The 26,688-nt window shown below is 37.9% G+C and overlaps 6 protein-coding genes across 11 annotated transcripts in view; 4 read left to right on the top strand and 2 right to left on the bottom strand.

Annotated features, from left to right (window-relative positions):
- LOC111483874 (glutathione S-transferase DHAR2-like) overlaps window positions 1-1,744 on the top strand; it is a 2,828-nt gene extending 1,084 nt beyond the window's left edge. Inside the window, exons 4-6 of the mRNA XM_023130247.1 lie at window positions 1,076-1,193; window positions 1,277-1,417; window positions 1,487-1,744. Of these exons, the coding sequence (XP_022986015.1) occupies window positions 1,076-1,193; window positions 1,277-1,417; window positions 1,487-1,576 (349 nt within the window). The 3' untranslated portion in view covers window positions 1,577-1,744. The remainder of the gene's footprint in view (window positions 1-1,075; window positions 1,194-1,276; window positions 1,418-1,486) is intronic.
- A 461-nt stretch (window positions 1,745-2,205) lies between these two features.
- On the top strand, window positions 2,206-6,382 carry LOC111483829 (probable glutathione S-transferase DHAR2, chloroplastic). 3 transcript variants are annotated; one of them, XM_023130186.1, is made up of 12 exons: window positions 2,206-2,618; window positions 2,719-2,809; window positions 2,878-3,021; window positions 3,258-3,375; window positions 3,460-3,600; window positions 4,137-4,256; window positions 4,436-4,490; window positions 4,574-4,664; window positions 4,775-4,918; window positions 5,038-5,155; window positions 5,239-5,379; window positions 6,070-6,382. In XM_023130186.1, exons 1-12 carry the CDS (start codon window positions 2,561-2,563, stop codon window positions 6,157-6,159), a joined length of 1,311 nt encoding a protein of 436 aa, XP_022985954.1. In that variant the 5' UTR covers window positions 2,206-2,560; the 3' UTR covers window positions 6,160-6,382. The 3 variants fall into 3 exon arrangements, with proteins under 3 accessions (XP_022985954.1, XP_022985944.1, XP_022985936.1); XM_023130176.1 differs by having other exon boundaries at window positions 4,137-4,301; XM_023130168.1 differs by having other exon boundaries at window positions 4,137-4,346.
- Window positions 6,383-7,032: 650 nt separating this feature from the next.
- LOC111483885 (glutathione S-transferase DHAR2-like) lies at window positions 7,033-8,765 on the top strand. The gene is made up of 6 exons (XM_023130259.1): window positions 7,033-7,211; window positions 7,287-7,377; window positions 7,463-7,606; window positions 7,930-8,047; window positions 8,122-8,262; window positions 8,520-8,765. The coding sequence occupies exons 1-6, from the start codon at window positions 7,154-7,156 to the stop codon at window positions 8,607-8,609; spliced, it is 642 nt and encodes a 213-aa protein (XP_022986027.1). The 5' UTR covers window positions 7,033-7,153; the 3' UTR covers window positions 8,610-8,765.
- A 723-nt stretch (window positions 8,766-9,488) lies between these two features.
- LOC111483901 lies at window positions 9,489-10,274 on the bottom strand. The gene is made up of 3 exons (XM_023130281.1): window positions 10,182-10,274; window positions 9,974-10,079; window positions 9,489-9,894 (listed from the first exon to the last, which is right to left on the bottom strand). Exons 1-3 carry the CDS (start codon window positions 10,212-10,214, stop codon window positions 9,752-9,754), a joined length of 282 nt encoding a protein of 93 aa, XP_022986049.1. The 5' UTR covers window positions 10,215-10,274; the 3' UTR covers window positions 9,489-9,751.
- A 2,191-nt stretch (window positions 10,275-12,465) lies between these two features.
- Window positions 12,466-18,791, bottom strand: LOC111483847 (metal tolerance protein 11). 4 transcript variants are annotated; one of them, XM_023130197.1, is made up of 6 exons: window positions 18,623-18,791; window positions 17,653-17,762; window positions 17,319-17,564; window positions 13,911-13,991; window positions 13,516-13,749; window positions 12,466-13,151 (listed from the first exon to the last, which is right to left on the bottom strand). In XM_023130197.1, the coding sequence occupies exons 1-6, from the start codon at window positions 18,789-18,791 to the stop codon at window positions 12,804-12,806; spliced, it is 1,188 nt and encodes a 395-aa protein (XP_022985965.1). In that variant the 3' UTR covers window positions 12,466-12,803. The 4 variants fall into 4 exon arrangements, with proteins under 4 accessions (XP_022985965.1, XP_022985991.1, XP_022985974.1 ...); XM_023130223.1 differs by lacking the exon at window positions 18,623-18,791 and adding an exon at window positions 18,187-18,347; XM_023130206.1 differs by lacking the exon at window positions 18,623-18,791 and adding an exon at window positions 18,077-18,195.
- A 1,565-nt stretch (window positions 18,792-20,356) lies between these two features.
- On the top strand, window positions 20,357-26,504 carry LOC111483820 (beta-hexosaminidase 1). Its single transcript, XM_023130155.1, has 15 exons — window positions 20,357-20,801; window positions 20,878-20,961; window positions 21,046-21,081; window positions 22,175-22,286; window positions 22,372-22,442; window positions 22,524-22,654; window positions 22,868-22,884; window positions 22,967-23,015; window positions 23,094-23,194; window positions 23,302-23,361; window positions 23,702-23,735; window positions 25,451-25,549; window positions 25,645-25,704; window positions 25,782-26,032; window positions 26,137-26,504. The coding sequence occupies exons 1-15, from the start codon at window positions 20,463-20,465 to the stop codon at window positions 26,307-26,309; spliced, it is 1,617 nt and encodes a 538-aa protein (XP_022985923.1). The 5' UTR covers window positions 20,357-20,462; the 3' UTR covers window positions 26,310-26,504.
- The last annotated feature ends 184 nt before the right edge of the window (window positions 26,505-26,688 follow it).

The following is a 26,688-nucleotide window of genomic DNA, read 5'->3' as shown; positions in this document are numbered from 1 at the left end:
TTTTTTTTTTTTTTTTTTTTTTTTTGTAAGAAAATGTGAGATCGAATGATTGGAGAACGAAACGAAATATTTATTGTACGGGTGTAGAAACTTCTTCGAGTAGAGGTGTTTTAAAGCGATGAGGCTAATAGTGATATGTAATGTACTAAAGCGGACAATATCTGCTAATAAAGGCCTTGAGTTGTTACAAATGGTATCAGAGTCGGATACCGAGCAGTGTGCCAGCAACGATGCTAGGCCTCTAAGAGGGTGGATTGTGAGATCCCACCTTGGTTGGAGAGGAGAACGAAAGATTTCTTATAAGGGTGTAGAAATCTCTCCTAGTAGACGCATTTTGAAACCGTGAGACTGACGGTGATACGTAACGGATAACGGGTTAAAGTTTGTACTTTTAATCTTTAATTGGCTTTGACAACAACTTAATACCAGTGTGAGATCCCACATTGAATGGAGATGAGAATTAGGTATGAAAACTTCTCTCTAACTGACGCGTTTTAAACCTTGAGAGAAAGTCCATAAGAGAAAGTTCAAAGAGAACAATATCTGTTAGTGGTGGGCTTAAAACCTTGAGAGAAAGTCCATAAGGGAAAGTTCATCTGCTAGTGGTGGGCTTGGATTGTTACAAATGGTATCAGAGTCAGACACGGAGCGGTGTGCTAGTAAGGACGTTGAGCCCCAAGGGGGGTGGATTGTGAGATCCCACGTCTGCTCGAGAGGAGCATGAAACATTCCTTTACAAGGGTGTGGAAACCTCTCCCTAATAGACGCGTTTTAAAAGAGAAAGTCGAAAGAGGACAATATGTGTTAGTGGTGAGCTTGAGTTGTTACAAATGATATCAGAGTCAGATACGCGTCCAAGGGGATTGGATTATGAGATTCCACATCGGCTGGAGAGGGGAATGAAGCATTTCTTACAATGGTGTGGAGACCTCTCTTTAGCAGACATGTTTTAAAATTTTGAGAGAAAGGCAAGAAGGGAAAGTCCAAAAAGAACAATATCTGCGAGTGGTAAGCTTGGGCTCTTACACCGATTAATTTAGCAAGATTGTAATTCTCTTTACTTTGGCTTATATAGGGGATCAAAGATATTTGATGCATTTGTAAAATTCTTGAAGAGCAAGGATGCAAATGATGGTTCAGAGCAGGCTCTCCTTGAAGAGTTGAAGGCATTCGACGAGCATCTTAAGGCTCATGTATGCATGTCTGATACATAGAACAATTATTTAAAAGTGCTTATGGTTCACTCCTCATTTGATGCAATCCCACATGGTGCTAGGGTCCTTATGTTGCTGGAGACAAGGTAACTGCTGTCGACTTGAGTCTTGCACCAAAGTTGTACCATCTTGATGTTGCTCTTAGCCATTTCAAGAATTGGTCTATCCCCAAAGAGTTAGCCAGCTTAATCGCCTACAAAGAGGTATGATGTCGTTGCACAAACGTTACATAGCTCGTGGGATGTGAGTTCATCTAGTTGTTGCTTTTGCAGTTGCTTTTCGCTCGAGAATCGTTCGTGAAGACGAAGGCTGAGCCGAAATATGTGATTGCAGGATGGGAGCCTAAGGTGAATCCTAAATGAATCAAGATAAGTGTTCACCCCAAGTTATGAAATCATTGGGGGTTTAGTTTAATCTTGAGAATGGTTATGTGTTTGCTATTTTCCGTCGTTTCCAGAACTAGTTTCCAGAACTAGTGTATTTTTATTTATGCTTCAATAAAATAATGCATTTAAAACTGAGGTTGACGATGATGCGTGATGAACCAAAGTGGACATTATCTATTAGCTATGGACTTGAATTCTCATCAATTTGGTCGGTTATTATAAGTATAAAGAATAAATATACAAACATAAATGGAATGGTTGACAAAAATGAGGGTTAATTTGTATTCAATACTTTTTACGAGTATTCCTTTTATAATATTCTTTAGAAAAAAAATATTCTATTAATATTTGGGTTGATTAGGATAGATATTATTTGAATTTAATCGGCATATTTTTACATTTATAATAATATACTTAATTTTTTTGTAAGTTTTTTTAATAATAAAATTAATGAATGTATTGAGATTTTTACATTAAAATTAGGGCTTGGATTAATAAGAGAGAAATATACGATAAAAATTACAAATTTGGATACAACTCTCTAACGCAGAGAGGTAAAAATTATTATTTTTAATTAGAAGGAAAAAAACAAAAAATAGAAACGCGGGCTTCAGATGAGCGCGAGCTCCAGTGATCTATGAAGATGGACGAATTTCGGATCATATTCGGCATCGAAACTCTTTATTGATACTTTTTCTTCATAAAGAATCCTCTCATCTTATCGATCAATGCCAGAAGTCTCCGAAGAAATGCTTTGAAATTTCTCGAGACACCGAGTTCCTGGCTGGATGTTCTGTACCTTCTTATCCTCTCCCTATAATTTCCCCAACCCGCCATGGCGATCGAGAGCGCAGAACTTCATTTTGTACCCAAATTCCCGCACTCACTCGCCATTCATATCCTTAGTTTCTTCCGTAATTCCCACTTTCGTAGTTCCCCAGTTGCCCCATCGATCAGAAAATGGCCATTGAAGTTGCTGTCAAGGCTGCCATTGGTGCACCCAATGTCATTGGAGACTGTATGTTCTTCTTTCCCTTTCATCTTCTCAGCAAAGACTTATTAGAGTTTTTTGTTTCAATTTTTCGATTGGGAATCGTTTTCCCCCCCTTTTCTTGTAGGTCCTTTCTCTCAGAGGGTTCTCTTAACTTTAGAGGAGAAGAAAGTTCCATACAAACTGCATCTCATCAATTTATCCGATAAACCCATTTGGTAATTTCTCGAAATTTGGTTAAATTTGAAGCAAATGGGGTTGTGTTGATTGTTAATGATTTTGGTAGGTTTTTGGAAGTGAGCCCAGAAGGGAAGGTGCCTGTGGTGAAGTTTGATGACAAATGGGTTCCTGATTCTGATGTCATTGTGGGGATTCTTGAGGAGAAGTACCCTGAGCCTTCTCTTGTTACTCCACCTGAATTTTCTTCTGTGTAAGGCCTTTTTCGATTTGATTTAGTCCTAGTTCCATGTCTTAGTATGTTTCTTTTGTTCAGTAATGTTTTCAACAATTCAGATTAGAAGTACTAATCCAGATTAAGACAACTTAATCTTTAACTGGTTTGGTTGAAGAATTAAAATCATGACACTATTTCTGAACTGTACAATTTCTCGTTTCACTACCTTATAATCCACGAAGCAAGCATTTGAATCATAATTTGGCTCATAGGGGATCAAAGATAAATGGTGCTTTCGTGAAAATGTTGAAGAGCAAGGACCCAAATGATGGTTCGGAGCTGGCTTTGCTTGAAGAGTTGAAGGCGTTGGATGAGCATCTTAAGGCTCATGTATGTGTGTTGAATATATCAAACAACTATGTTAAAGCATTTATGATTTTACTCGTCATTTTTGGCTATTCCATGTGGTACCAGGGTCCTTATGTTGCTGGAGAGAAGGTCACTGCTGTTGATTTGAGTCTGGCACCAAAGTTGTACAATCTCGATATTGCTCTTGGCCATTTCAAGAAGTGGATATTCCCTGTAAACTTAAACAGTTTATCCAAATACAAAGAGGTATGATGTAGGCCTGATGTTATACAGTTTGTGTTTTATAATTCAATCAGATCTCTTCAAGCCAGTTTCAGGTTTATATTTGTTATTAGTTTCTTCTTTTGCCCTCTCTGTGCTTAGACTTCGCTAGCTTCTTAGATCACCTGCAGTTTGAAGTCTACTGTGTGCTGGTTGCTTTCAAGCTCAACTAAACTTGACCGTGCTGTAATGGTGTGTATGTATGACTTATAGGGAATCCTAGAATAAACTATGTGCTTCTTTTAAGCGAAGACAGTCAGATTCAATGTAAATACTCTCACTAAACTTAGTTTGGTATGCACAAGTCAAATTTAAAAGTGATGAGTGGGGACGCGAGTTCTAGTTTCTTGGTGTTGAAAATTATTGGGATCAGTAAGAAAATGATAAAGAATTGTGTTTTAAACAGTAAGAAAATGGGAAGAATAGAAGGGACAGGAGGGGAGCAACGTAGTGTGGACAAGTATACAATGGATGCACAATATGATTCTGATCAATTGTTGTTGTTTGGATCGAATTTGCAGTTGCTTTTCGCTCGAGAATCTTTCATGAAAACAAAGGCTGCCCCAGAACATGTAATTTCTGGTTGGGAGCCCAAGGTGAATGCTGCTGCAGTACCTGTAATTTCTGATAGTGAGCCCAAGGTGAATGCTGCCACCGAACCTGTAGTTTCGGATAGTGAGCCCAAGGCTAATTCTGTCGCAGAACATGTAGTTTCTGATTGTGAGCCCAAGGTGAATGCTGCATGTACCAGGAGATGTTTTCATCCCAAGTTATGAAATTATTGGTGTTATAATCTTAAGCATTGGACTGTCGTTGCTAGGCCATTGAGGTTGCTGTCAAGGCTGCTGTTGGTGCACTCGATGTTATTGGAGACTGTATGTTCTTTCCCTTTCATCTTCTCATCAAAAAATTGTTTGAGGTTTTATTAGTTTTGCTTTTGGGTGATTTTTTCTTGCAGGCCCTTTTGCTCAGAGGGTTCTTTTGACTTTGGAGGAGAAGAAAGTTCCTTACAAATGGCATCTCATCGATTTATCCGACAAACCCTGTTGGTAATATCTCGAAACTTGGCTTGTATTTTAGTTCCATTTGGGTTTACAAGTAAAAGAGGGTATTGACTTCAAGCAAAGGGGGTTATGTGGACTGTTAATGGTTTTGGCAGGTTCCTGGAAGTGAGCCCAGAAGGGAAGGTGCCGGTGGCCAAGATTGACGACAGATGGGTTCCCGACTCAGATGTCATTGTTGGAATTCTTGAGGAGAAGTATCCCGAGCCTTTTCTTGCGACTCCACCTGAATTTTCTTCCGTGTAAGGCTTTTTCCTTTTTGGTTTGATTTGTTCCCCCTTCCATGTCTGATTATATTTCTGTTAACATATGAAGCTTGGGCCTTATTTGCTTTCCATCCACTCTTTACTTTGGCTTATAGGGGATCAAAGATAAATGGTGCTTTTGTAAAATTCTTGAAGAGCAAGGACCCGAGCGATGGTTCGGAGCAGGCTTTGCTTGAAGAATTGAAGGCGTTGAACGAGCATCTCAAGGCTCATGTATGCGTGTCTAGTACTTCAAACAATATTGCAGAGTTCATGATTTTACTCATTTCATATTTGGCAATGCTATTTGGTACCAGGGTCCTTATGTTGCTGGAGAAAAGGTTACCGCTGTTGATTTGAGTCTGGCACCGAAGCTATACCATCTTGATGTCGCACTTGGCCATTTCAAGAAGTGGATTTTCCCTGAAAACTTAACCAGTCTATCCAAATACAAAGAGGTACGATGTTGTTGCAGAGACGTTATATAGTTTATGATTTATAATTCAATTTGATTTTTATAAACTAGTATCAGGCTTATGTTGAGGATTATTGAGAGTAGTACTCCACATGGGTTAATTAAGAGGAAGATCATGAGTTTATAAATAAAGAACACTATCTCCATTAGTATGAGGCATTTTGGGAAAACTAAATGAACAATGTCATACCATTGTGGAGGTTCGTGATTCCTAACATGGTATCTGAGTCATGTCCTTAACTTAGTCTTGCCAATAGAATTCTCAAGTGTCGAACCAAGAAGTGGTGAGTCTCGAAGGTGTAGTCAAAGATGATTCAAGTGTCGAATAAAGGGTGTACTTTGTTCGAGGGCTCAAAAGAAGGAGTCGAGCCTCGATTAAGGGAAGGCTGATCAAGAGCCCCAAAGAAGGAGGTCTCAAGGGAAGGGTCTATGGTATACTTTGTTCGAGGGTTAAGTGTAGATGACAAATTCAATGTAACTACTCCCACTAAACTAGTTATTTATGCACAAATGAAATGTAACCCTAATGAGTGGAGTGCGAGTTCATCTGGTTTCTCCAGTTTGAAATGGTTGGGATCGATATGTATTCGAACACAACAAAGGGTACAATGGATACATACATTATATGATATGCTTTGATCAGTTGTAATTGGTTGGATTGTTGATTTTGCAGTTGCTTTTCGCTCGAGAATCTTTCGTGAAGACGAAGGCTGCCCCGGAACATGTAATTTCTGGTTGGGAGGCCAAAGTGAATGATGCATGAGCTGGATGTTTTTGACCCAAGTTTATGATCCTAAGCTTGGAACTGTCTTTGCTATGTCCTATGCCTCGTCATTAAGAGTGTCTATGTCTGTGTCTATGTTTAGGAATAACTCTGTTTCTTCTTCTCATTTGCATATTGATTATTCTTCTGTCGACTAGAAACTTACGGTTACAGCTGCACCATTCTGGGAGAACTTTGGTTAGTGAAATTTTTACTTGAGCCATAGGGGACTTCACAAAATGATGCCAATTTTCCGATTCTCACCCAAGTTAAACTCAACCAAATATATGGTTAGAGACAACCCAAGAGCAAACCCGAAACTGAACCGAAAAGATTCGACAATTTAGTGTTGATTCAAAATCATTTGAATTTAAAATGAAACAAGACCGGAATGGATAGCTCGAATGCTCAATATGCTGAATCGACGACTGTTGGGGCCTGTGAACTAGATTCGAGCAATAGTGAAATAGTAGATTTCCTTAACTCACACTCAACTACTAACTAACAACACTATTAAACTTCAGACGAGTTATTATAGGTCAACCTGATTTTATCGAACAATTCAAACAAAATTTAAAAATTTAAAAACGATTGATACTGAACTATAATTTTATGACTAGAAGCTGGAGAGATTCTGCCACAGGTTGGACTTGTTGAGCTGAAAATACTTGAGACGAGCTACAGCGATCTCCCTTTGTCCTGTTTTTTTGTCAACCCATCAGTGATAAGGTTGATGAATATGGGAAATTTTTGGGATCATATTCGAAACCCCATGTCGAAACTAATTTTATTCTAGAAAGAGAATCCTCCCATGAATCAATCAATGTCAGAAGACTCGCAAAAAAGGTTTTGAAATCTCTGGAGGTATCAAATTCCTGGCTGAATGTTCTTCTGTACCTTGTTATCATCTTTCTTAAATTTCCCCGATCCGCCATGGCAATAGACAGCACAAAACTTCAATTTGTACCCAAATTCCTACCCCCTCGATCAGAAAATGGCCATTGAAGTTGCTGTCAAGGCTGCCGTTGGTGCACTCAATGTCATCGGAGATTGTATGTTCTTCTTTCCATTTCATCTCCTCAGCAAAAACTTGGAGTTTTTCTGTTTCAATTTTTTCTTTCTTGCAGGTCCTTTCACTCAGAGGGTTCTCTTAACTTTGGAGGAGAAGAAAGTTCCTTACATATTGCATCTCATCAATTTATCCGATAAACCCTGTTGGTAATTTCTCGATTACATTTGTTTTATAAGAAAAAGAGGGGTTTAAAGAAAATGGGGTTGTGTGGATTGTTCATGGTTTTGACAGGTTCTTGGGAGTGAGCCCAGAAGGGAAGGTGCCGGTGGCGAAGATTGATTGTCAATGGGTTCCTGATTCTGATGTCATTGTGAGGATTCTTGAGGACAAGTTTCCAAACCCTTCTCTTCTTACTCCCCCACAATTTTCTTCTGTGTAAGCCTTCTCTTCTTTTGGTTAGGGGTAACCGTCCAAGCCCACTACTAGCAGATATTGTCTGTTTTGGTCTGTTATGTATCGCCGCAATCTCACGATTTAAAACGCGTATGCTAGTAAGAGGTTTTCATACTCTTATAAGGAATATTTCGTTTGCCTAGCTCAAGAGTGGAACGAAGAACTCCTTATAAGGGTGTAAACCTCTCCCTAGACGCATTTTAAAACCTTGAAATAAGCGGTTGCATTTGATTTTTCTTTAACATAAGAAGCTTATGCCTTATTTGGTTATGATACAATTGTCCCCTCTTTACTTTGGCTACTAGAGGATCAAAAATAGGCCCTGCTTTTGGGAAATTCTTGAGAAGCAAGGACCCGAATGATTGTTCAGAGCAGGTTTTGCTCAGAGAGCTGAAGGCATTGGACAAGCATCTCATGGCTCATGTATGTGTGTGTAAACTATATCATAAACTAGTTCAAAGTGTTCATGATTTAGCTCTTCTGTCTCATGGTGGCAGGGTCCTTATGTCGCTGGAGCGAAGATAGGTGCTGTTGATTTGAGTCTGGCACCAAAGTTGTACCATCTTGATATTGCTCTTGCCCATTTCAAGAACTTTCATATCCCCCAAAACTTAGCCTGTTTATCTGCATACAAAAAGGTACGGTGTAGTATCACCTTTATATTTGTTATTAGGGGGCATGTCGTGTCGTGTCGTGTGTGTAGAGAATCCTAGGATGAACTTACAACTCAAATATAACCTTGACGAGTGTCGACACGAGTTCGTCTAGATTCTTGGATTTGGAAATGAACAGGATCGATATAGTTCAATCATAGTAGAAGGTGTGGGAAGAGGGAAGCTTGGGGTATATAATAGTCTGTGATCAATTTTTGCTGGTTGGACTGTTGATTTTGTAGTTGCTTTTCGCTCGAGAATCGTTCGTGAAGACGAAGGCTGCCCCGGAACATGTAATTCTGGGTTGGGAGGCCAAGGTGAATGCTGCATGATCCGAAGTATGGGACTGATTGCCAGTTTCTTATGCCGCCAATAAAACTGTGTATTCATCACTGTCTAGGAATTGCTCTGTTTCTTCTTCTGTTCATCCGTTTACTAATGTCCACATCTGTTTTTCTTATATATTCCATAGTGATTGTTTTTGTCTACATGAAGCACCAGCGCCATTTTCGAAGAGCTTTGGTTGGTGAAATCGTGTATAATTGGGCTAGAAAATACGGTTAGTGTGAGATCTCATATCAGTCAGAGAGGGAAACGAAACATTTCTTATAAGAGTGTAGAAACCTCTTCATAACAGACACGTTTTAAAACTGTGAGACTGACGATAATACGTAATGAACCAAAGCGGATAATATATTGGCGGATGGCTTGGACTGTTACTATGGTATCAGAGCTAGACATCAGGCCGTGTGCCAACCATAATATTGGGCCCCCAAGGGGTGGATTGTGAGATCCCACATCAGTTGGAGAGAGAAACGAAATATTTCTTATAAGAGTGTGGAAACCTCTCTAGCAAACGCGTTCTAAAACCGTAAAGCTAACGACAATATATAATGAGCCAAAGCGGATAATATTTGTTAGCGGTGAGCTTGAGCTATTACAATGGTATAAGAGTCAAACACTGGGTGGTGTGATAGAGAGGACATTGGCCCCCAAGGGGTGGACTGTGAGATCCCACTTCGGCTGAAGAGAAGAATATATTGTTATCAAATATAACCTAAATATGATAGTCGGGAAGTTTAGACCGTAAAACAAACACTCGATAGTGCTAGAGAAAAGCTCGTGATTTGGATTGCTACAAAGCTACTTGTCCCTCTCTTCATTTATGTCTCTAAACTCGTATAAACATCAAATAATAAAGACAAAGTACCAGTGGAGTTATTTGTATTTTCAATCAATGATGGACGATAGGAGAAGAGTCTTATGTCACCAATCTCAATTACCCTACAAAATTTACCCAAAAAAATAAAAAAATAATTCATTGTAAATATATATCATATCGAGTACGAGCAAATTACATAACGACCCTTATTTTTTGAGAAGATGGCCACGGGACATGTTTCAATTGGATATGAACAATGTAACTCGTCTCATACTATCAAGGTAATAGGTGCATGCATGCATATAGAATTTGCTAGTCATCGGTATCTTGTTTGGACATAATCCTTTGGATCAACCGTCTTGTCTCTTCTTCAGCTAATATTCTATCGTCTATGGTTCGAGACTCGGAATAAGCTTCAAAGAACTCTCTATTTTCTTTCTCTAATTCCTTCCACACTAAAAGAAAAGAGAAACCGGTGAGGTGAATCACAGTGGAAGAAGAACAGATTAATTAAAAACGTCAACGAACTAGTACCAGTAGAGGTGATTACGGGGTTGATATTGGCGTGTTTAGAAACAGCTTCCATGCACTCTTCTTTATTCATACGGAAAATCAAACACATTTCAATCAAGCGTTGCACCTATTATAAGCGAGAGGAACGTTTTTACACGTTATCGATCGATCGGAACGGACGGATGAGATTTTAGGAGAAAAATATGAGTGGAAAGGGTTACCAACTTACCATATGAATGTAAGCAGCAGGAGAATCAGCCATTATATTTGTTGTGAAGAGCTTATGGGATCAATTGTTTTAAGAAAATTTGTGTATAAATAGAATAGAAGAAGGGGAAGAATTCAATAGGTGAAAAGGGTTTTGATAACGTGACAGCAACGGAGGCAATGAAATATGACGACGGTGTGGGCCAGCCAGTAGTAGCCGACCACGTGGGCTTTGGGTGATAATTGGTGGGGAGGGGATTGAATGGGATTCGTGAATGACCAATCATTTGTCTTGTTTTGGAACTGGAGAAAGCCTCCTCCTTACCACGTGATCGCTTGGGCCCACGCGATGTGAATCCTACGGGTAAACCTACGTGTCCATCCATATATATCCTAGTAGAAAATTAAGATATTGTTTGATAGTTATTTTTTATTTAATTTTTAGCGTCGATATATTACCTCGAAGCGTCTCAATACTACGAAAAATCATATAATAATGTCATGTTCGGTAACCCTTGTTCAAACATGAAACTTGTGTGCTCATATTTTTCGTTCATAATGCCTCATCTCTGTGGGATTCTTCAACGACTAGAGCTCGCATTTACGGTTCGAGTTCAACTTTCCGTTTGTGAAGCGTCTACTTTTAGTGCAATTTTTCATTAATCTAAGTGTTCTTCTTATTCGTCCGAGCTTGTAATGTTGATCAAATCGATGCTTCTATAGTTCTTGTTTGTTTGTTAGCTAAGATTCGTAAGTGTCTTGAATAATTAAAAAGATAGCATAAAAGGATAATTTTTGTTCGAAATTGATCTCGGTTTATTCATATACCTCTCATTTACTGAGTGTCACATCTCGATAGACCTCAACAATCACCTATATAATACCAAATTTTTTGATAATTATAAATAAGTAACTTAACATAAAAAAAAAAAATTACAAGTAATATTATCACTTATTTTCCATTTAATTTTCAGGAAAATAATGCAAAAAAAAAAAAAAAAAAAAGGATAGGGGTCAAAATCGAAGGGAACTTTCAGATGTGGTCCGAAGAGTAATTAGAAGAAAATTTAAGAGTAGAAGGTGGGGCCCAGGGGATAATGGATGGGGTGTTGGAGTTGCCCACGCAACCACTGATGCAACATTTTTTTTTCTTTCTATTTTGTCATTATTTTCAATAATTATTTTTAAAATATGACATTATGTTAATATTTCAACGTAAAATATAACTTAACTTATTTTTAAATTATGGTCTGCTTCCATTAGTGAATTAGACATTTGACCAATTGAATTACGTTAAGTTTAATGTTACTGTTCAAGCTCACTTAGACATTAGACGATGTGTCAATGAGGACACTCAGTTTCTAAAGAAGATGAATTGTGTGATCCCACGTCAACAAAACATTTCTTATAAATATATGAAAATTTCTCATGTTTTAAAATCGTAACAATAATACAAAAGTAGTTGAATTAAAAAAAAAAAATCTTACCAAAACATTGACGTTTAGAATTGTCTAAATTAGGTGCATTGTAAATGCATGAATAAAAAGCAAGAAAATGACAAAAAAAATTTAATAAAAAAGTCTTTGTTAATATAAAATTCATTGACAAAAGTATAAACAAAATAAAAACTGTCCCATTTGATATTATATTTTTTTTTTCTCTTCTTATTAAAGTAGTTTGTTTTTTATTTTACTTTTTTTTTTTCACAAATATATTTAAATTCTTAACTATATATATTTATATATATAAAATAGAAGAAAAATTCTCTTTTTAAATTGCAAACTTTAAAATGGAAACCCATTGGGAGAATTTTTATTTATTAATTTAAATATTTTTTTATGAACATTCACGAAATATTTACCAACATTAATATTAATATTTTGTATTGATATTTGTTCCGACATTTTTTTTTTTATAAAGTTGAAATCATCTTGACATTTAAAACGTGTAAATACATTTAAAAAGATATTATATTTTTATATCAAAGATTTTGAAAATAAAGAGGTTAATCACAACAAATGGACACGACATTCTTATTGGGACATATTTCTTTTCATCTGTTTGGGTGGCTAATTTGTCAATTGTCTTCAAATAATGACACAAAATCTGACAACGTTTTCTGACAAACAAGAAAAAATACAATAATTTCAAACAAAATAATGCATTCACAAGGAACATTAATATGTCGCTTCTAACTAATTAAGGTATTATCGATCAATTTCTATAAATCATAAAAAAATATTTTAGAACTTTTAAAATTCCAATAATGCATTTAAAAATACAAAAATAAATAATAAATACACAAGTTACCAAATCCAAGCATCATGTTAGAAAAATAAAATCCATACTGTTCGAAATTCATTTAGATTCATATGCTTTCGATTTTCGAAGCAATATAGGATGGTTCTTGACAAAAAAATTCTGAAACTAGCTTCCGAGTTTTCGGTTTTTATACACTTTCTTCGATTGACAAAAAGAATGAACAAACTCATTTTTTGCTCTATTTTCTTCTAAGATTACCAAAGAAATCCCACACCATTCAGATAGAATTAAGGCAAATTTACAAGCTCAAACTCGGTCTCTACACTTCACCACATAGATCAGGTGGAATGTAGAGTGAAGAGAGTACCGTGTTTGCCTTGTTCTAAGATTGTGTCTGTGCATGCTCTGGTTTATGCTTGTACTCGTAATCGAGATGAACAAAGGCCCTCTCAATCTCCGGCAGGAGCTCAAGCTTTTCTTGCAATGATTCACCAATGTCGTGTGCCTCTTCCAGAGGCATGTCTCCTGGCAGAACGATATCAACCTCGACAAAGTAGTGTGACCCAAATGTATATGCTCGAACTGTATCGATATGCTTGATGGCCTTGTGATGGTTCCAACATAGGTAGGTGAGCTTCTGTAGATACTCAGGGGCAGCTGATCTTCCAACAAGGGAGTTCACGTTTTCCAATACCGTCATCGACCAGGTGCGAATAGTGTATAAGGCCAGCTGCAGAAGTTCAGAGTTCAGAGTAAACATAAGCAACTTCTACAAAGTTCACACTATCCGAAACTAAAATGAAGCACAAGAAATAGTTATACAAATCTGGATATATAATATTTCGACCAAAAACTCACTGATTTTCAACATGCCCAACTTGTAAAGGTTAATGGTGATCCAGAAAAATTCATTCTCAGGGGGTTATATATGTATAAGAAGTTCAAGATCTTATAAACAAGATGCACACTGAAACAAATATGCTATTAAGCGAGTTTTGGATTCAGCAAATATGCGTGCTAATGTACATACAACAGTAAGTACTGCATTCAAGATGTTGGAGTAAACATAATGTTGAGAGAGAACTGAAACTCACAATAATAGCTCCAAGAGGGTCCATCCAGCCATCTATATAATTAGCAAGGAGTGCAGCAACAAGGCCAATTACATTGGTGATCACATCAAAGAAATGATCTTGTGCATAAGCTTTGACAATCTCGTTGGTGAAAGAGCGGCAATAAACGACTAAGAGTAGTTTCACCAGAGAAACTGAAAGCATAATGCCCACAATCCATAGCTCTTGCTCCCTTGTAAAGTTGAACTCAGAATCCTGAAAAGAGCAAGAAAGTAAATAAAAGAAATAGATATCAAACCTTCTGAACAGTGTGGAACAAAAACCAAATCAACTATCTAGGTACACAGCTGTTCTGCTCGAGGGAAAAACTTGGGGAATTTCACGAGAAAAAGAGAGATGATTCTCTAACTACTTACACCTGATAAGAGAATTCGAATTGACTCCAGTATTATCTGTAATCCAAGAGTTGCCATGACAGAGGCAAAAACAAGAATACCCTGGCATTAGAACAAAAAATAGAATATAAGTCGTCTAGTAGCGATAGCCCATAATCATAGATAAGTTTCTTTCTTTCTTTTTTTTTTTTTCTTTAAAAAAAAAAAATAATCTACCCAACATTGATTAATGATAGAATGGTGCGAACAATCCTAACTTGGATGGTAGTTCTTTATTATCATTATTTTTTTCTCTTGAATGCATGAGACCTCATGTAATCCTCATTCTACTTGCCTTCGGAAAGGATTCAAAATCTAAAGATCCAGCAAAACAAGAGTTCTATTTATTTTTCAATCTTTCAAAGAAACTAATTGATCAAAAAGGGGTGGGGTAACCACAAGGATAAAAACCAGCATGCCCACAGGGGTGGGATAACCACAAGGATAAAGAACCAGCATGCCCATTTTAGCTAAGTGTGGGTTTATCTGTTCAACTATCGTCAAGCATAAATTATAATATATGTATGAGTGAATATATATATATATATATACTTATATATATATCAAAAAAGATGTGGCAAGAGACACAATGTCAGAGGTATTGCACAGGATTGTCACATTAGCGCTAGCTGTCTTCTGAGTGTGCTGGACCAGCCTGGTGGAATCAGATCACACTCTAATCAGAATACCCCCACCTCTGGTTCTCTAGACAATTTAAGAGTTCTTTACGCATGGTTTGGCCATCGGCATGCAGAGCATCCTTTATTGCAGCCTAGCCATCCTTGAATTTGCATCCCTAACTGCCTCTATGAACAGACGGGAAGCTAGCTCTTCCCTTAAAGATTGTTGGTTTCATTGTCTACGTCCTCCAAAATTCTCAATACCAAGATATCTGGGGCTCTTGTTCTCTTGGATCACATTCAAGAATTGAGAGCCATAGCTTGGACGTGAATGCCTGCTTCTGCAGGATTAATAAAGGTATGCTAAAAGGCTAATCGGTTTATGGATTTCAAGATTAGTTTAGAAAGCCAGTTACAGAGATACTCTACTAAGTGCCAAATTTCCAAGACGGATTCACAAACCAAAATTGTTTAGCACATTCCAACATGAGAGAGGGGAACAAAGAGTGTGGAAATCTCTCCCTAGCAGAGGTGTTTTAAAAACCTTGAGAGGAAACCCAAAAAAGAAAGCCCAAAGAGGACAATAGCGGCAAGCAGTAAGCTTGGACTGCTACAAATGGTATCAGAATCAAACACTGAGCGATATACCAGTGAGGAGGCTGAGCCCCGAAAGGGGTGGACACGAGGCGGTGTGCTAACAAGGACGCTGGGCCTCAAGGAGGGGAGGGGGGTGGATTGGGGAGTTCCCACATTGATGGAGAAAATAAATGAGTGCCAGCGAGAACGTTGGGCCCCGAAGTTGGGTGAATTGTGAGATCCCACATTGGTTGGAGAGGGGAACGAAGAATGTGGAAACCTCTCCCTAGCAGAGAGGTTTTAAAAACCTTGAGGAGAAGCCTGAAAGAAAAAGTCCAAAGAGGACAATATTTGCTAGCGGTGGGCTTGGGTTGTTGCACCAACGACTTCCAATTCCGTTCCCCTTTTCCTAAAATTTGATTTGACTGCTAAAAACGTCCTGCAGCTTCAATATGTCTTTCCAAAATTTTTGTACAAACGAGAATTGCCGGTTTACCACGGAATTACCAGATGGATTAAAATTCCATATAGAAATATCTAGACTACCTGTCATACGTACTAAAAAGAATCTCTAAATGAGCCTCTATGTCCTCTGTGCAAAAGATACTTTTTTGCTCTCATCTTACTGTATTATGCTTGGTCAAAATAGATCGACCTCCTTTTCACTGCAATACTAGGGTTAGAAAGAACTTGAAAAGTGCTTGGATCGGGTATTAAGAGTTCTTCCGCAAATTAAATTCCCTTCCATTCGCACCGCACGCAAGTCCTGGCTGGCCTGCAAGCAGTAGTGGGAATTCTACCGTTCCCTTGTTAATGACTTGACTGGTGTAGGCCCTACTCCACAAGGAACGGTACAAATGTAGATGAACGGTCTCAATTCTCAGGAAACTGCATCAAAAATCCCATCATGCACCCTCCATCTCAAATCAGCTTCCAGGACTTTCCTCCCTTCAAACATGATTATCCAGCCCCACAAAGCTTTCACCCCATTTTCTCTTCCATAAAGCTTGAATTTTGTGGTACTTAGCTTAGAGGATTCACAACGGAAGTAAATTCTAAGTATCCTCCAACCTCAATTGGCCAGTAAAGCATACTAAACCCCCCTCATACCCAAACCACCCTCTTTGTTATTGAGAGACAATTTCTTCACAATTCTGCAAATTGGGAGTTAAGAAATTGAAAGTATGGGCCTTTGATATCAACTGGAAGGCATATATACTACCGATCTTCCATCCTTGCAGTCTGTCCTAGGTATCAGTATCAATATAAAGAAGTGGATAAGAGAAGTCAACTGAGCCTATAGAAAATAAAAACTAACCTTTCAACTGCAGTAAGACTCCTGACATGAGTATCAGATATAGGATTGAGAAAAGCTAACACAAGATGACTCAAATTCTATTAGATTTAACATCAAATTGTAACTAAATCACCAGCAACCATCCATTGTCCATCATTAAACCATCCAGAGAAACAGCAGCAAACAACTATATGAACTCCATAACACACAATCATTACCACAGGTCTACTCCCCTTCCAAAATGAACCTTTTGACTGCAACCAGATTTAAATGGTATGAACATATTTAACAAAGTAACTGCTCTTCCAAATAATGCTATAAGGTTTAAAATTTAATTGATCGTTATAATGTGGATTATATTTTGCTTTCCAGTAGGCAATACAGGCCTGAGGGACGTTCGAAAGCCATATAAATTAGAAATTGATCACAGTACTATAGAAATTGAACTGAACATGGTACTGCATAATAATTGAAGTACATGACAAGTTGAAATTTTTTTATTCATGCACATAGTAAGTGAAATTCCATAGCTCTTAAACAACTACAGCTTAAGAAGTGTACTGCCAGGTTCCGCAGTACATAATCCATTAGAAAAATATGAACAAACGGCAGAATCAGATGTTAAGCAAAATTAAAGGATCAGCTTTTACCTTCTAAAAACAAAATAAAGGATTTCTAAGGTATTCACATGTAAGGAGTCTTGAGGAGAGTCTTTAACGGCAGTTAGCTACCTATAACGGTATATTAAGAGTCGATGCCAAATCAATAATAGTTTTGTGACTTTAATAAGAGGAGGTTGCATGGAGTTGCAGATGGGCTTATGGTAACATACAACTGTATGTTCATTTTTTTTATACTGACAAATAGTAAAGAAGCGGAAGGAGCACGAGTACTGACCAAAGGCTGCATACGTTTTTTGCCAATCGGATACTGGTACGGGTTTGGTGTTTGCATGGAAAATGCAGTGAACCATAGGATGAAACCAGATAAAAGATCAAGAAGTGAATCCAATGTGGATGCAATTATAGCTAGAGAACCACTTCTGATGGATGCGTAGACTTTAGCAGCAAACAGAACCATATTGGCAACATTTGATATTCTTATTGCAAATGTTTCACTCTTTGCTAAATCTTCACGTTCTTCCTGCAACCACCAAAAATAAAATTTGGTTTTGAGCAGTGAAGATTATCCTCTTCATTAAGAAAGCATAGAAGTACATAACAATATTAACCTTAGACAATCCAGGAATATAACCACTATGGGCTAAGGCATCCATTTCATTAAATCCCTCAAGCATTTCAACCTGCTGCTGGTAGTACTCAGCTACATAATCTTCAGGACCTGAATTCATCAAGAAAAAGTCAAGAATAAGATGGATTTACATTTTTTTTTCCTACACAATTTATATCTAACTATGCTATCTGTTAATCACAAATTATACAAAGTAGTAATAGCTATACAAACAGATACATGACGACATATACATGCTTTTACAAAGCCAAAAAAGTGTATGCACAAACAAACTTGCAACTTAAAATTTTAACAGAACCAAGGACCATGAATGCAACAGAAAGTGGAAACCACTGCTCAACTTTCCATTCCACGACCAAGACCTCAGGATCTCAGAACTTAAATATGAAAAAAGATCACTCAACTGTGAGAATTAATCAACCACAAACATCCACATCCAATAGCAGCAAAAACAATAATTCTCCAGCTTCCAGTTCAGGCCTTATAGAAACATTGAAATACATATCCTCCTCACCAATTTAAATTCATCCAAAGAATGGCTAGACCAATAACTCATTAAATACATAAAATAAAGCAAACGGAATCCAAATTTCCCTTTAATCAACAAGAAAATAATACGGCGAAGGATAAACAAAATTTGACGAAAAGAGAAATCCAACTATCATAGGACAGAAATTAAAGGAAGTGGCGAAGTGTCAGAAGAATAAATCCTCTTGACAAACAAACAAACAAAATTAAACGAATATAATCGGCAGCTACGCTAAAAACAAATTAGAAAGAGAGAGACAACAAACCAAGACATGAAAACGGATATTCGCAGTAAAGAACAAGGCACCAACACCATCGAATACGATATTGACAAAACAAGCACGGATCGAAACAAAAAAAGAAAAACAAACATCAATCAGGCCGAGGAGGAAAAAAGAGAGAAAAAAGTGGAAGGAAATTACTCAAAACCCCAAGGCAATGATGGAGGGCACAAGTAGGTTTCTTCTCCTTGTACTCTGGAGACAACTGAAAGCCGTCAAAGTTCAAACGCCATGAGAGGTCGCTGGCGCCAGACTGGAGCAACAGGGAGCTCTCCTCATCGTTCTGGAGGGCAATAACAGGCTGCACCATTGCTGCTATGATTGAAAATGCGAGCAGTGTAACAATGGAGGGATCGAGATGAGGAAGAAGATGAAAAAAAAATGGGTAAATTTAACGCGAAATTGTGGGCATCGCGGCAAAATAGAAGGTTCGGTTCGTCACTGTTATGGTTAACTCAGTTAAGCGTACAAACCAGTAAAGTGACCGTGCAAAAATAATAATAATTTTTAAAAAATATGTCATAAAATGCCACGTGTTGAACGGAATTTAATAAAATTAAGATTTCAAATTAAAAAATAAATATATTTATAAAAAAAAAACAAAAAAAAAACTAGATATATAAAGTTTTAAAGGATTCGAATCCCTTTATTAATGTTGGTGTAACAGTTGCCCAAAATAAACGTACAGAATCAATTAATTATTTAAAATATTCGATTGAGCCCACACCCGTTTACCTTTTTGGTCGGGTTTGGCTAGCTCCAAATTCAGATTTAAAATGAATGTTTGAAATTACAGATATTAAATAAACCAAAATTATAGCATTTATATGAGGACTTAGATTATCGATAATAAAGATATTTATTTACGGGTATAAAAGATTATATTATAATATTAAAATTTGAATTTTTAAATATTAGATTATAACATATAAAATATTATAGATAGTTTTTTTAAAATATAAATTATATTAAAATAAATGAAAGATTATTCATTAAAAATTCTTTAATATTAATACACATAAAAAGATGGAAAATTTCTTATAAAATATTCGATCTCCGCAAATTTCGGATAATTTCCATCTAATTTTCATTAAAAGGAGAATAATGATTGAAATATGAAGTAAAGCATATTGGGCCAATTGGGCCAACCTAAAGCATACAACGCTCACAATAAGGCCCATTTCCCATGGCCCAAGCGAGATTTTAAAATATTTGAAATCCAATAATTAAAGCAATAATTTGCATTAGAAAACAAGTAATTAAATTTCTATTATTTTGTTGTAAACTTAGGTTTTGAGGGATATTTTTATACTTTTATTGCAAAACACAATCATAAATTTTGTTTTGATTAAAAGGAAAGCAACTGGGAATAACAAGTAATTAAATGGGAAGAAAACAAAGATCAAACCATATTATAAATTCATTTACTTTATTTAGGAATATTTTTAGTTTTATTTTAAAATTAAAAAAAATAGATTGGACAAGATTTCAATATAGTCCACCCATCTTTGCACGAGTTGTAGCGGTAGATCAACTAAAAAAAATTGTTAGTTGAGTCGGTGATGAGTAACTCAAATATAATTCACAATTCAACCTAATCTAACTCTATTTTTTTCGAGTTAGTAATTGAGGGATTGATTTCTTTTGTTAAATATTCTTAATATTTTTAAAAATAGAATAAAATTATTTTTTTAACCCGTTTATTTTGCAATTAGATTTATAAGGATATGTCGGAAAATATTTAAATAATATTAAATTGTGAAAAGTAAAATAAAACATTTATTATATATTTTAATTGAAGTTTATTTTACAGGTAAATAAAAGACATGGAATAGTTAACTTGGTGGAAGTTATTTATCCGTCAACAAATCTACCAATCATTTGGGTTCGTCAACTCAAATATTCCAGCATTTGACTTCTTGTTCATCGCAATCCCAGCTCACTTTTATCCTCGAATTCCTCGAAACTTGTAAATCAAATCATGTTCAAATTCCACATTTTCATTGCCCTTTTGATCCCTTCAGCTCTCGCCCTTTATTCACCATCTGGGTCCAACGATTCCCTCCCATATCTATGGCCCTTGCCGTCGGATTTCACTACCGGAAATGCTACTCTCTCCGTCGATCCTCAGCTTTCTCTCGCCGTCGCCGGTAATGGCGGCAACTCTGCGATTGTTAAAGCGGCGTTTGATCGATACAGAGGAATCATATTCAAGCACACTTCTGGGGTTTCTATATTTGAGCAGATTTGGGGAAGACGGAGAACATTTGTTTATGATATTAGCGAATTGAAGATTGTTGTTCACTCGGATTCTGAGGAAGTAAGCTGGAGTGGTGAAATTTTGTTGAATTAATTGGTTTTTCTGAGCTGATTATCATCTTTTTTTGTTTTTCCAGCTTCAATTTGGCGTGGATGAGAGCTATACGTTGTTTGTATCGAAGAAGGATGCCCAGTCGATTATAGGGGAAGCCACAATTGAGGTAGAATCGTTGTGCCTTTCTGTTCATCTGGGTATGTTCTGTTTAATCATCCTTTGGCTTGATATTGATCTTCTGGTTCTGCAGGCACCTACTGTTTATGGTGCATTGAGAGGGTTGGAGGTACCCACTATTTTCTTTTCACTATTCTACTGGTTCGTGTGTATATACGGTTGAGGATTGTTGGGAGGGAGTCCCACATTAGTTAATTAAGAGGAAAATCATGGGTTTATAAGTAAGGAACACTATTGCCTTTGGTATGGTATGAGGCCTTTTGGAGAGACCAAAAGCAAAGCCACAAGAGCTTAAGCTCAAAGTGGACAATATCATACCATTCTGGAGAGTCATGATTCCTAACATGGTATCAGAATCATGCTCTTAACTTAGCTATGTAATAGAATGCTCAAATGTCGAACAAATGGTGTATTTTGTTCAAGGGCTCCAGAGAAAAGAGGCGAGCCTTAAATAAGGGGAGGTAGTTCGAGAGCTCTATAGGCCTCAGAGGAGGCTCTATGGTGTACTTTGCTCGAGGGGAGGATTGTTGAGGATGTTGGGAGGGAGTTCATGAGTTTATAAGTAAGGAATACATCTCCACTGGTATGATGCCTTTCAGGGAAACCAAAAGCTTATGCTCAAAGTGGACAATATCATACCGTTGTAGAGAGTCGTGGTTCCTAACATGTTATCAGAGCCACACTCTTAACTTAGTCATGTCAATAGAATCCTCAAATGTTGAACAAAAAAGTTATGAGCTTCAAAGGTGTAGTAAAAAAGTGACCCAAGTATCGAACAGAGGATGTACTTTGTTCGAGGGCTCCAAATAAAGGAGTTGAGTCTTAAATAAGAGGAGGTTGTTCAAAGGCTCTATAGGCCTGAGGGGAGGCTCTATGGTGTATTTTGCTCGAGGAGAGGATTGTTGGGAGGGAGTCCATGAGTTTATAAGGCCTTTTAGGGAAACCAAAAGTAAAGCCACGAGAGCTTATGCTCAAAGTGGACAATATCATACGATTGTGGAGAGTCGTGATTCCTAACACATACTTGCTACTTAGTTTTAGTCCTTACGGATCGTCATTGTTAAGGGCTCATATTTCTACACACGACTTCTCCTAGAATTTCCCTTTCCGAACACTAAGATACCCTATGATTTGTGAAAGAATTTGTATCATTATTTGATCATCTTAGATCCATTTTCTTCTTATACTACATGTTGGCGCAGACATTCAGTCAACTCTGTACTTTCAACTATGAGACAAAGGATGTACAAATTTATCAAGCTCCATGGTACATCAAAGACAGCCCAAGATTCTCATATCGTGGCCTTCTCATAGGTAACCCTTTCTATATATATATAGCTAACGTATCAACAATGTTGCAACTTATTAATAATTTTTGGCCCCAACGCATCCCTTGCAGATACTTCAAGGCACTTTCTACCAGTAGATGTAATAAAGCATATCATTGAATCGATGTCTTATGCTAAACTTGTGAGTAAATGATAAACTGTTCTTAATTATGAACTCCTTTTGATTTTAATTGTTTTAAACTGATATGTTTTTGTTAAGTAGAATGTACTTCATTGGCACATGGTAGACGAGGAATCGTTTCCTCTCGAAGTACCTTCATATCCAAATCTGTGGAAAGGCGCCTACACGAAACATGAGCGGTATACCATCGAGGATGCTTACGATATTGTCACGTAAGAGTTCCATGGCTGTTTGAACTCCCAAGTAATTTCACCACAATTTAGTGCTTTTATGTCCTTTTGTTAACTTCTCTTCAACTTTTTCATGGATCAAAGAGCACATTGCAGCTTAATTTGTCACTTGAATTCCTATGAATCAAAAGCTTCAGCTTATATTACTTATCTTCCAATGACTTACGTTTCATTTTTGTTTTTCTTGTTGCGAAGCTTCGCCAAAATGCGGGGTAAGCTTCACCGTCTAAAGCTCGTGTCGGATACTCATCTTCTTAATGATACTCGTCTTCTAAAGAATTGTTTGATTTTTAGGCATCAATGTTATGGCAGAAGTGGATGTTCCAGGACATGCTGAATCTTGGTAAACTCATTTTTATGGTCTAATTCCCTTGGTAAACTTGGGATGAGAGTGACTTACATTCCGTTAATTTTCGTGTAGGGGTGTCGGATATCCAGATCTTTGGCCTTCTCCTTCATGTAAAGAACCACTCGACGTTACGAAAAATTTTACTTTCGATTTGATTTCCGGTATCTTAACAGGTTAGGCTACCACATTGTACATATTATTGCATATAGTTTATAGGACTGATCTTATGTTCCCTAAGTCCTCCTCAAGTTTCGTTTCGTTTCGATTCGATGTGTTACAGATTTGAGAAAAATTTTCCCATTTGAGCTCTTCCACTTGGGTGGCGATGAAGTAAATACAGGTTAGTTTGTTTATAGATTGCTTAAAAATTGATGTCAATGAGCGAGGATAGAAATGTCGACTTCGTGTAATACTCGTCTTTGTTTTATGATATGTGGTTGTTTCGTGTATATATACGACGAGTATCTAGGCCTAGTTACGCATCACTCCAACTAATCTCGAACGGTAACACTTTTTGTTCCATAAGATTAGTTGAGGTTTGTTCAAACTAGTCCAATGATACATTATTTTTTGTGATTCCTACTATTTTCTACTGACTTCCTGCTATGGTGTATGGAGCATTTTTAGTGGCTCAAAAAGCTTCAGAAATTAATTCTTTGATATCATTCCATACTTGGCAGATTGCTGGGAGACCGTTCCACACGTGAAACAGTGGTACGACTTTGTCGATCTTGATCGATTAATATACGATATTGTCTACTTTCGGGATAATTTAGTCCCATCTATAATACTTGAGTGCTGTCTTTGATATAGTTCATACTAATGAAGTAGATGAGAGGATGATTTAGAGCCGAATAATTACCCGATTCTTATTAGTAGTTTGAATAGGGATGTTTCATCTGGTTATTACTGTAACAGCCTAAGCCTACAGCTAGCAAATACTGTCCGTTTTGAGTTTTTTCAAAACGCATCTGCTAGGGAGAGGTTTCCACACTCTTATAAAGAATGTTTTGTTCTCCTTCGTAATCGATGTGGGGATCTCACAATCTACTCCCCTTGCTCGATGTGGATTTTGGGTCTAGCGTCCTTGCTCGATGTGGGACTCCCCAATCCACCCCCTTCGAAGCCCAGCATCCTTGCTGGCACACCACCTCATGTTCACCCCGCTTCTGGGCTCAACCTCCTCGCTGGCACATCGTCCAGTGTCTGGCTCTGATACTATTTATAACAACCCAAACCTATCGCTAGCAAATATTGTCCGCTTTGGATTTTCTGTTTTGGACTTCCCCTCACGGCTTTAAAATGCGTCTGCTAGGGAGAGGTTTCCATACCATTATAAAGAATGCTTCATTCTTCTTCCCAATCAATGTGGGATCTCACAATCCACCCCCTTCGGGGTCCAGCATCCTCGTTGACACTCATTCCCTTCTCCAATCGATGTGGGACCCCTCAATCCACTCCCCTTTGGGCCCAATATCCTTGTTGACACACCCCACCTCATATCCACCCCCTTCAGGGCTCAGTCTCCTTGCTAGAATATCGTCCGGTATCTAGCTCTGATATCATTTATAACAACCCAAGTCCACAGCTAGCAAATATTGTCCGCTTTGGGTTTTCCCTTTTGAGCTTCCCCTCAAGGTTTTTTAAAATGTATCTGTTAGCTAGAGGTTTCCACACCCTTATAAAAAATGTTTTGATCACCTCCCCAACCGATGTGGGATTCTCACAATCTACTCCCCTTCGAGATCTAGTGTCCTCGCTCGATGTGGGACCCCCCTTCGAGGCCCAGCATCCTTGTTGGCACACCACCTCATGTTCATCCCCCATTCGGGACTCAACCTCCTCGTTGGCACATCGTCCGGTGTCTTGCTCTGATACCATTTATAACAACCCAAGCCTATCGCTAGCAAATATTGTCTGCTTTGGAATTTCCTTTTTGGGATTTCCCTCACGACTTTAAAATGCGTCTGCTAGGGAGTGGTTTCTATACCTTTATAAAGAATGCTTCGTTCTCCTCCCCAACTGATGTGAGATCTCACAATCCACCTTCTTTAGGTTCCAGCGTCCTCGCTGACACTCATTCCCTTCTCCAATCGATGTGGGACCCCTCAATCCACTTCCCTTTGGGGCCTAACATCCTTGCTGACACACCCCACCTCGTGTCCACCCCCTTCGGGGCTCAGCCTCCTCGCTGGAATATCGTCCGGTGTCTAGCTCTGATACCATTTATAACAACCCAAGTCCACAGCTAGCAAATATTGCCGCTTTGGGTTTTCCCTTTCGAGCTTCCCTTCAAGGTTTTTTAAAACGTATCTGCTAGGTAGAGGTTTCCACATCCTTATAAAAAATGTTTCGTTCTCCTCCCCAACCGATATGGGATCTCAGAGTTTATACTTATGCTTGCTCATGTCGTGATTTTTCTAATGCAGGCTTGTGGATCAGAACATGACCACTAAAGATGCCTATAAATATTTCGTCCTTAGAGGTCAAGAACTTGCTATTTCAAAAAATTGGACTCCTGTAAATTGGTATCTAATCTGTTCTTCAGTGGATCTTGCATTTGTTGGGAACACATAATGTGTCATGAATGTCCGTTTGAACTGTTCTAATCTTCTCTTTTCAGGGAGGAAACTTTTGTTAACTTCCCAGAAGGTCTGAATCCCAGTACAATAGTTCATAATTGGTATGATCAACTGTTGTTTTGTGTCTAGAAACTTAGAAACTGCCATATTCTGTCTCTTAATGTATAGCTATTGACAGGCTGCGTGGTGGGATTTGTCCCAAGGCTGTTGCACATGGTTTTAGATGCATCTTTAGTGATCAAGGTGTTTGGTATCTCGACCATTTAGACGTCCCGTGGGATCGTGCGTACCGTGCCGATCCCCTTGAAGGAGTATCGGATTTTTCTCAGCAAAAGCTTATCATTGGAGGAGAAGCTTGCATGTGGGGTGAGACTGCTGATGCGTCGAACGCCCAGCAAACGATATGGCCTCGAGCTGCTACAGCTGCTGGTATGCTTTGCATCTGTATTTGATGTCATTATCAGCCAGTAATGCTTGCGAGGCTAGACTGTGTTAGAACACAAAACTGACCCCATCTCCCTTGTTCCCCTCAGAGAGGTTATGGAGTAAGAACGAGACGGTCTCGGGAAATATCACCATGTCAGTGCTACCACGCCTGAGTTACTTCAGGTGCCTTCTTAACAGGCGTGGCGTTGAGGCTGCTCCAGTCAAGAACTTCTACGCTCGACGACCTCCTACAGGTCCAGGATCATGTTATGACCAATAAAGTTCATGTTATGATCTGTTTTAACTTTGTGTATTCTATCTATCTACTTTCCTGGAATCAAATTTCATCCATCCTTGTTTGATATGTACTGATCTGTTTGATTTGTTTCTTAAAAGACCTGAGCTTGTTCCTGTGGTGATCCTTGTTCACTGTCAGAAGAATGTCAATATACTTTGGTCAGTCCTCTCCCCTCCACTTTGTTACTTTTCTTCGGCATTTATTATCTTCGAAAACTTTTGGGGCCGTTTCGGAAGTTGTGTAGAACAACCCAAGTCCACTACTAGCAGATATTGTCCTCGAAGCTTTTCCTTATAAGGAATGTTTTGTTTTCCTCTCCAACCGATGTGGGATCTCACAATCCACCCCTTTGGGAGCCCAG

Source organism: Cucurbita maxima, unplaced genomic scaffold (assembly GCF_002738345.1).
Source record: "Cucurbita maxima cultivar Rimu unplaced genomic scaffold, Cmax_1.0 Cma_Scf00001, whole genome shotgun sequence".
Lineage (NCBI taxonomy): Eukaryota > Viridiplantae > Streptophyta > Magnoliopsida > Cucurbitales > Cucurbitaceae > Cucurbita > Cucurbita maxima.
The sequence above is the reverse complement of the archived record's forward strand: the minus strand, read 5'-3'. Positions and strand labels throughout refer to the sequence as shown.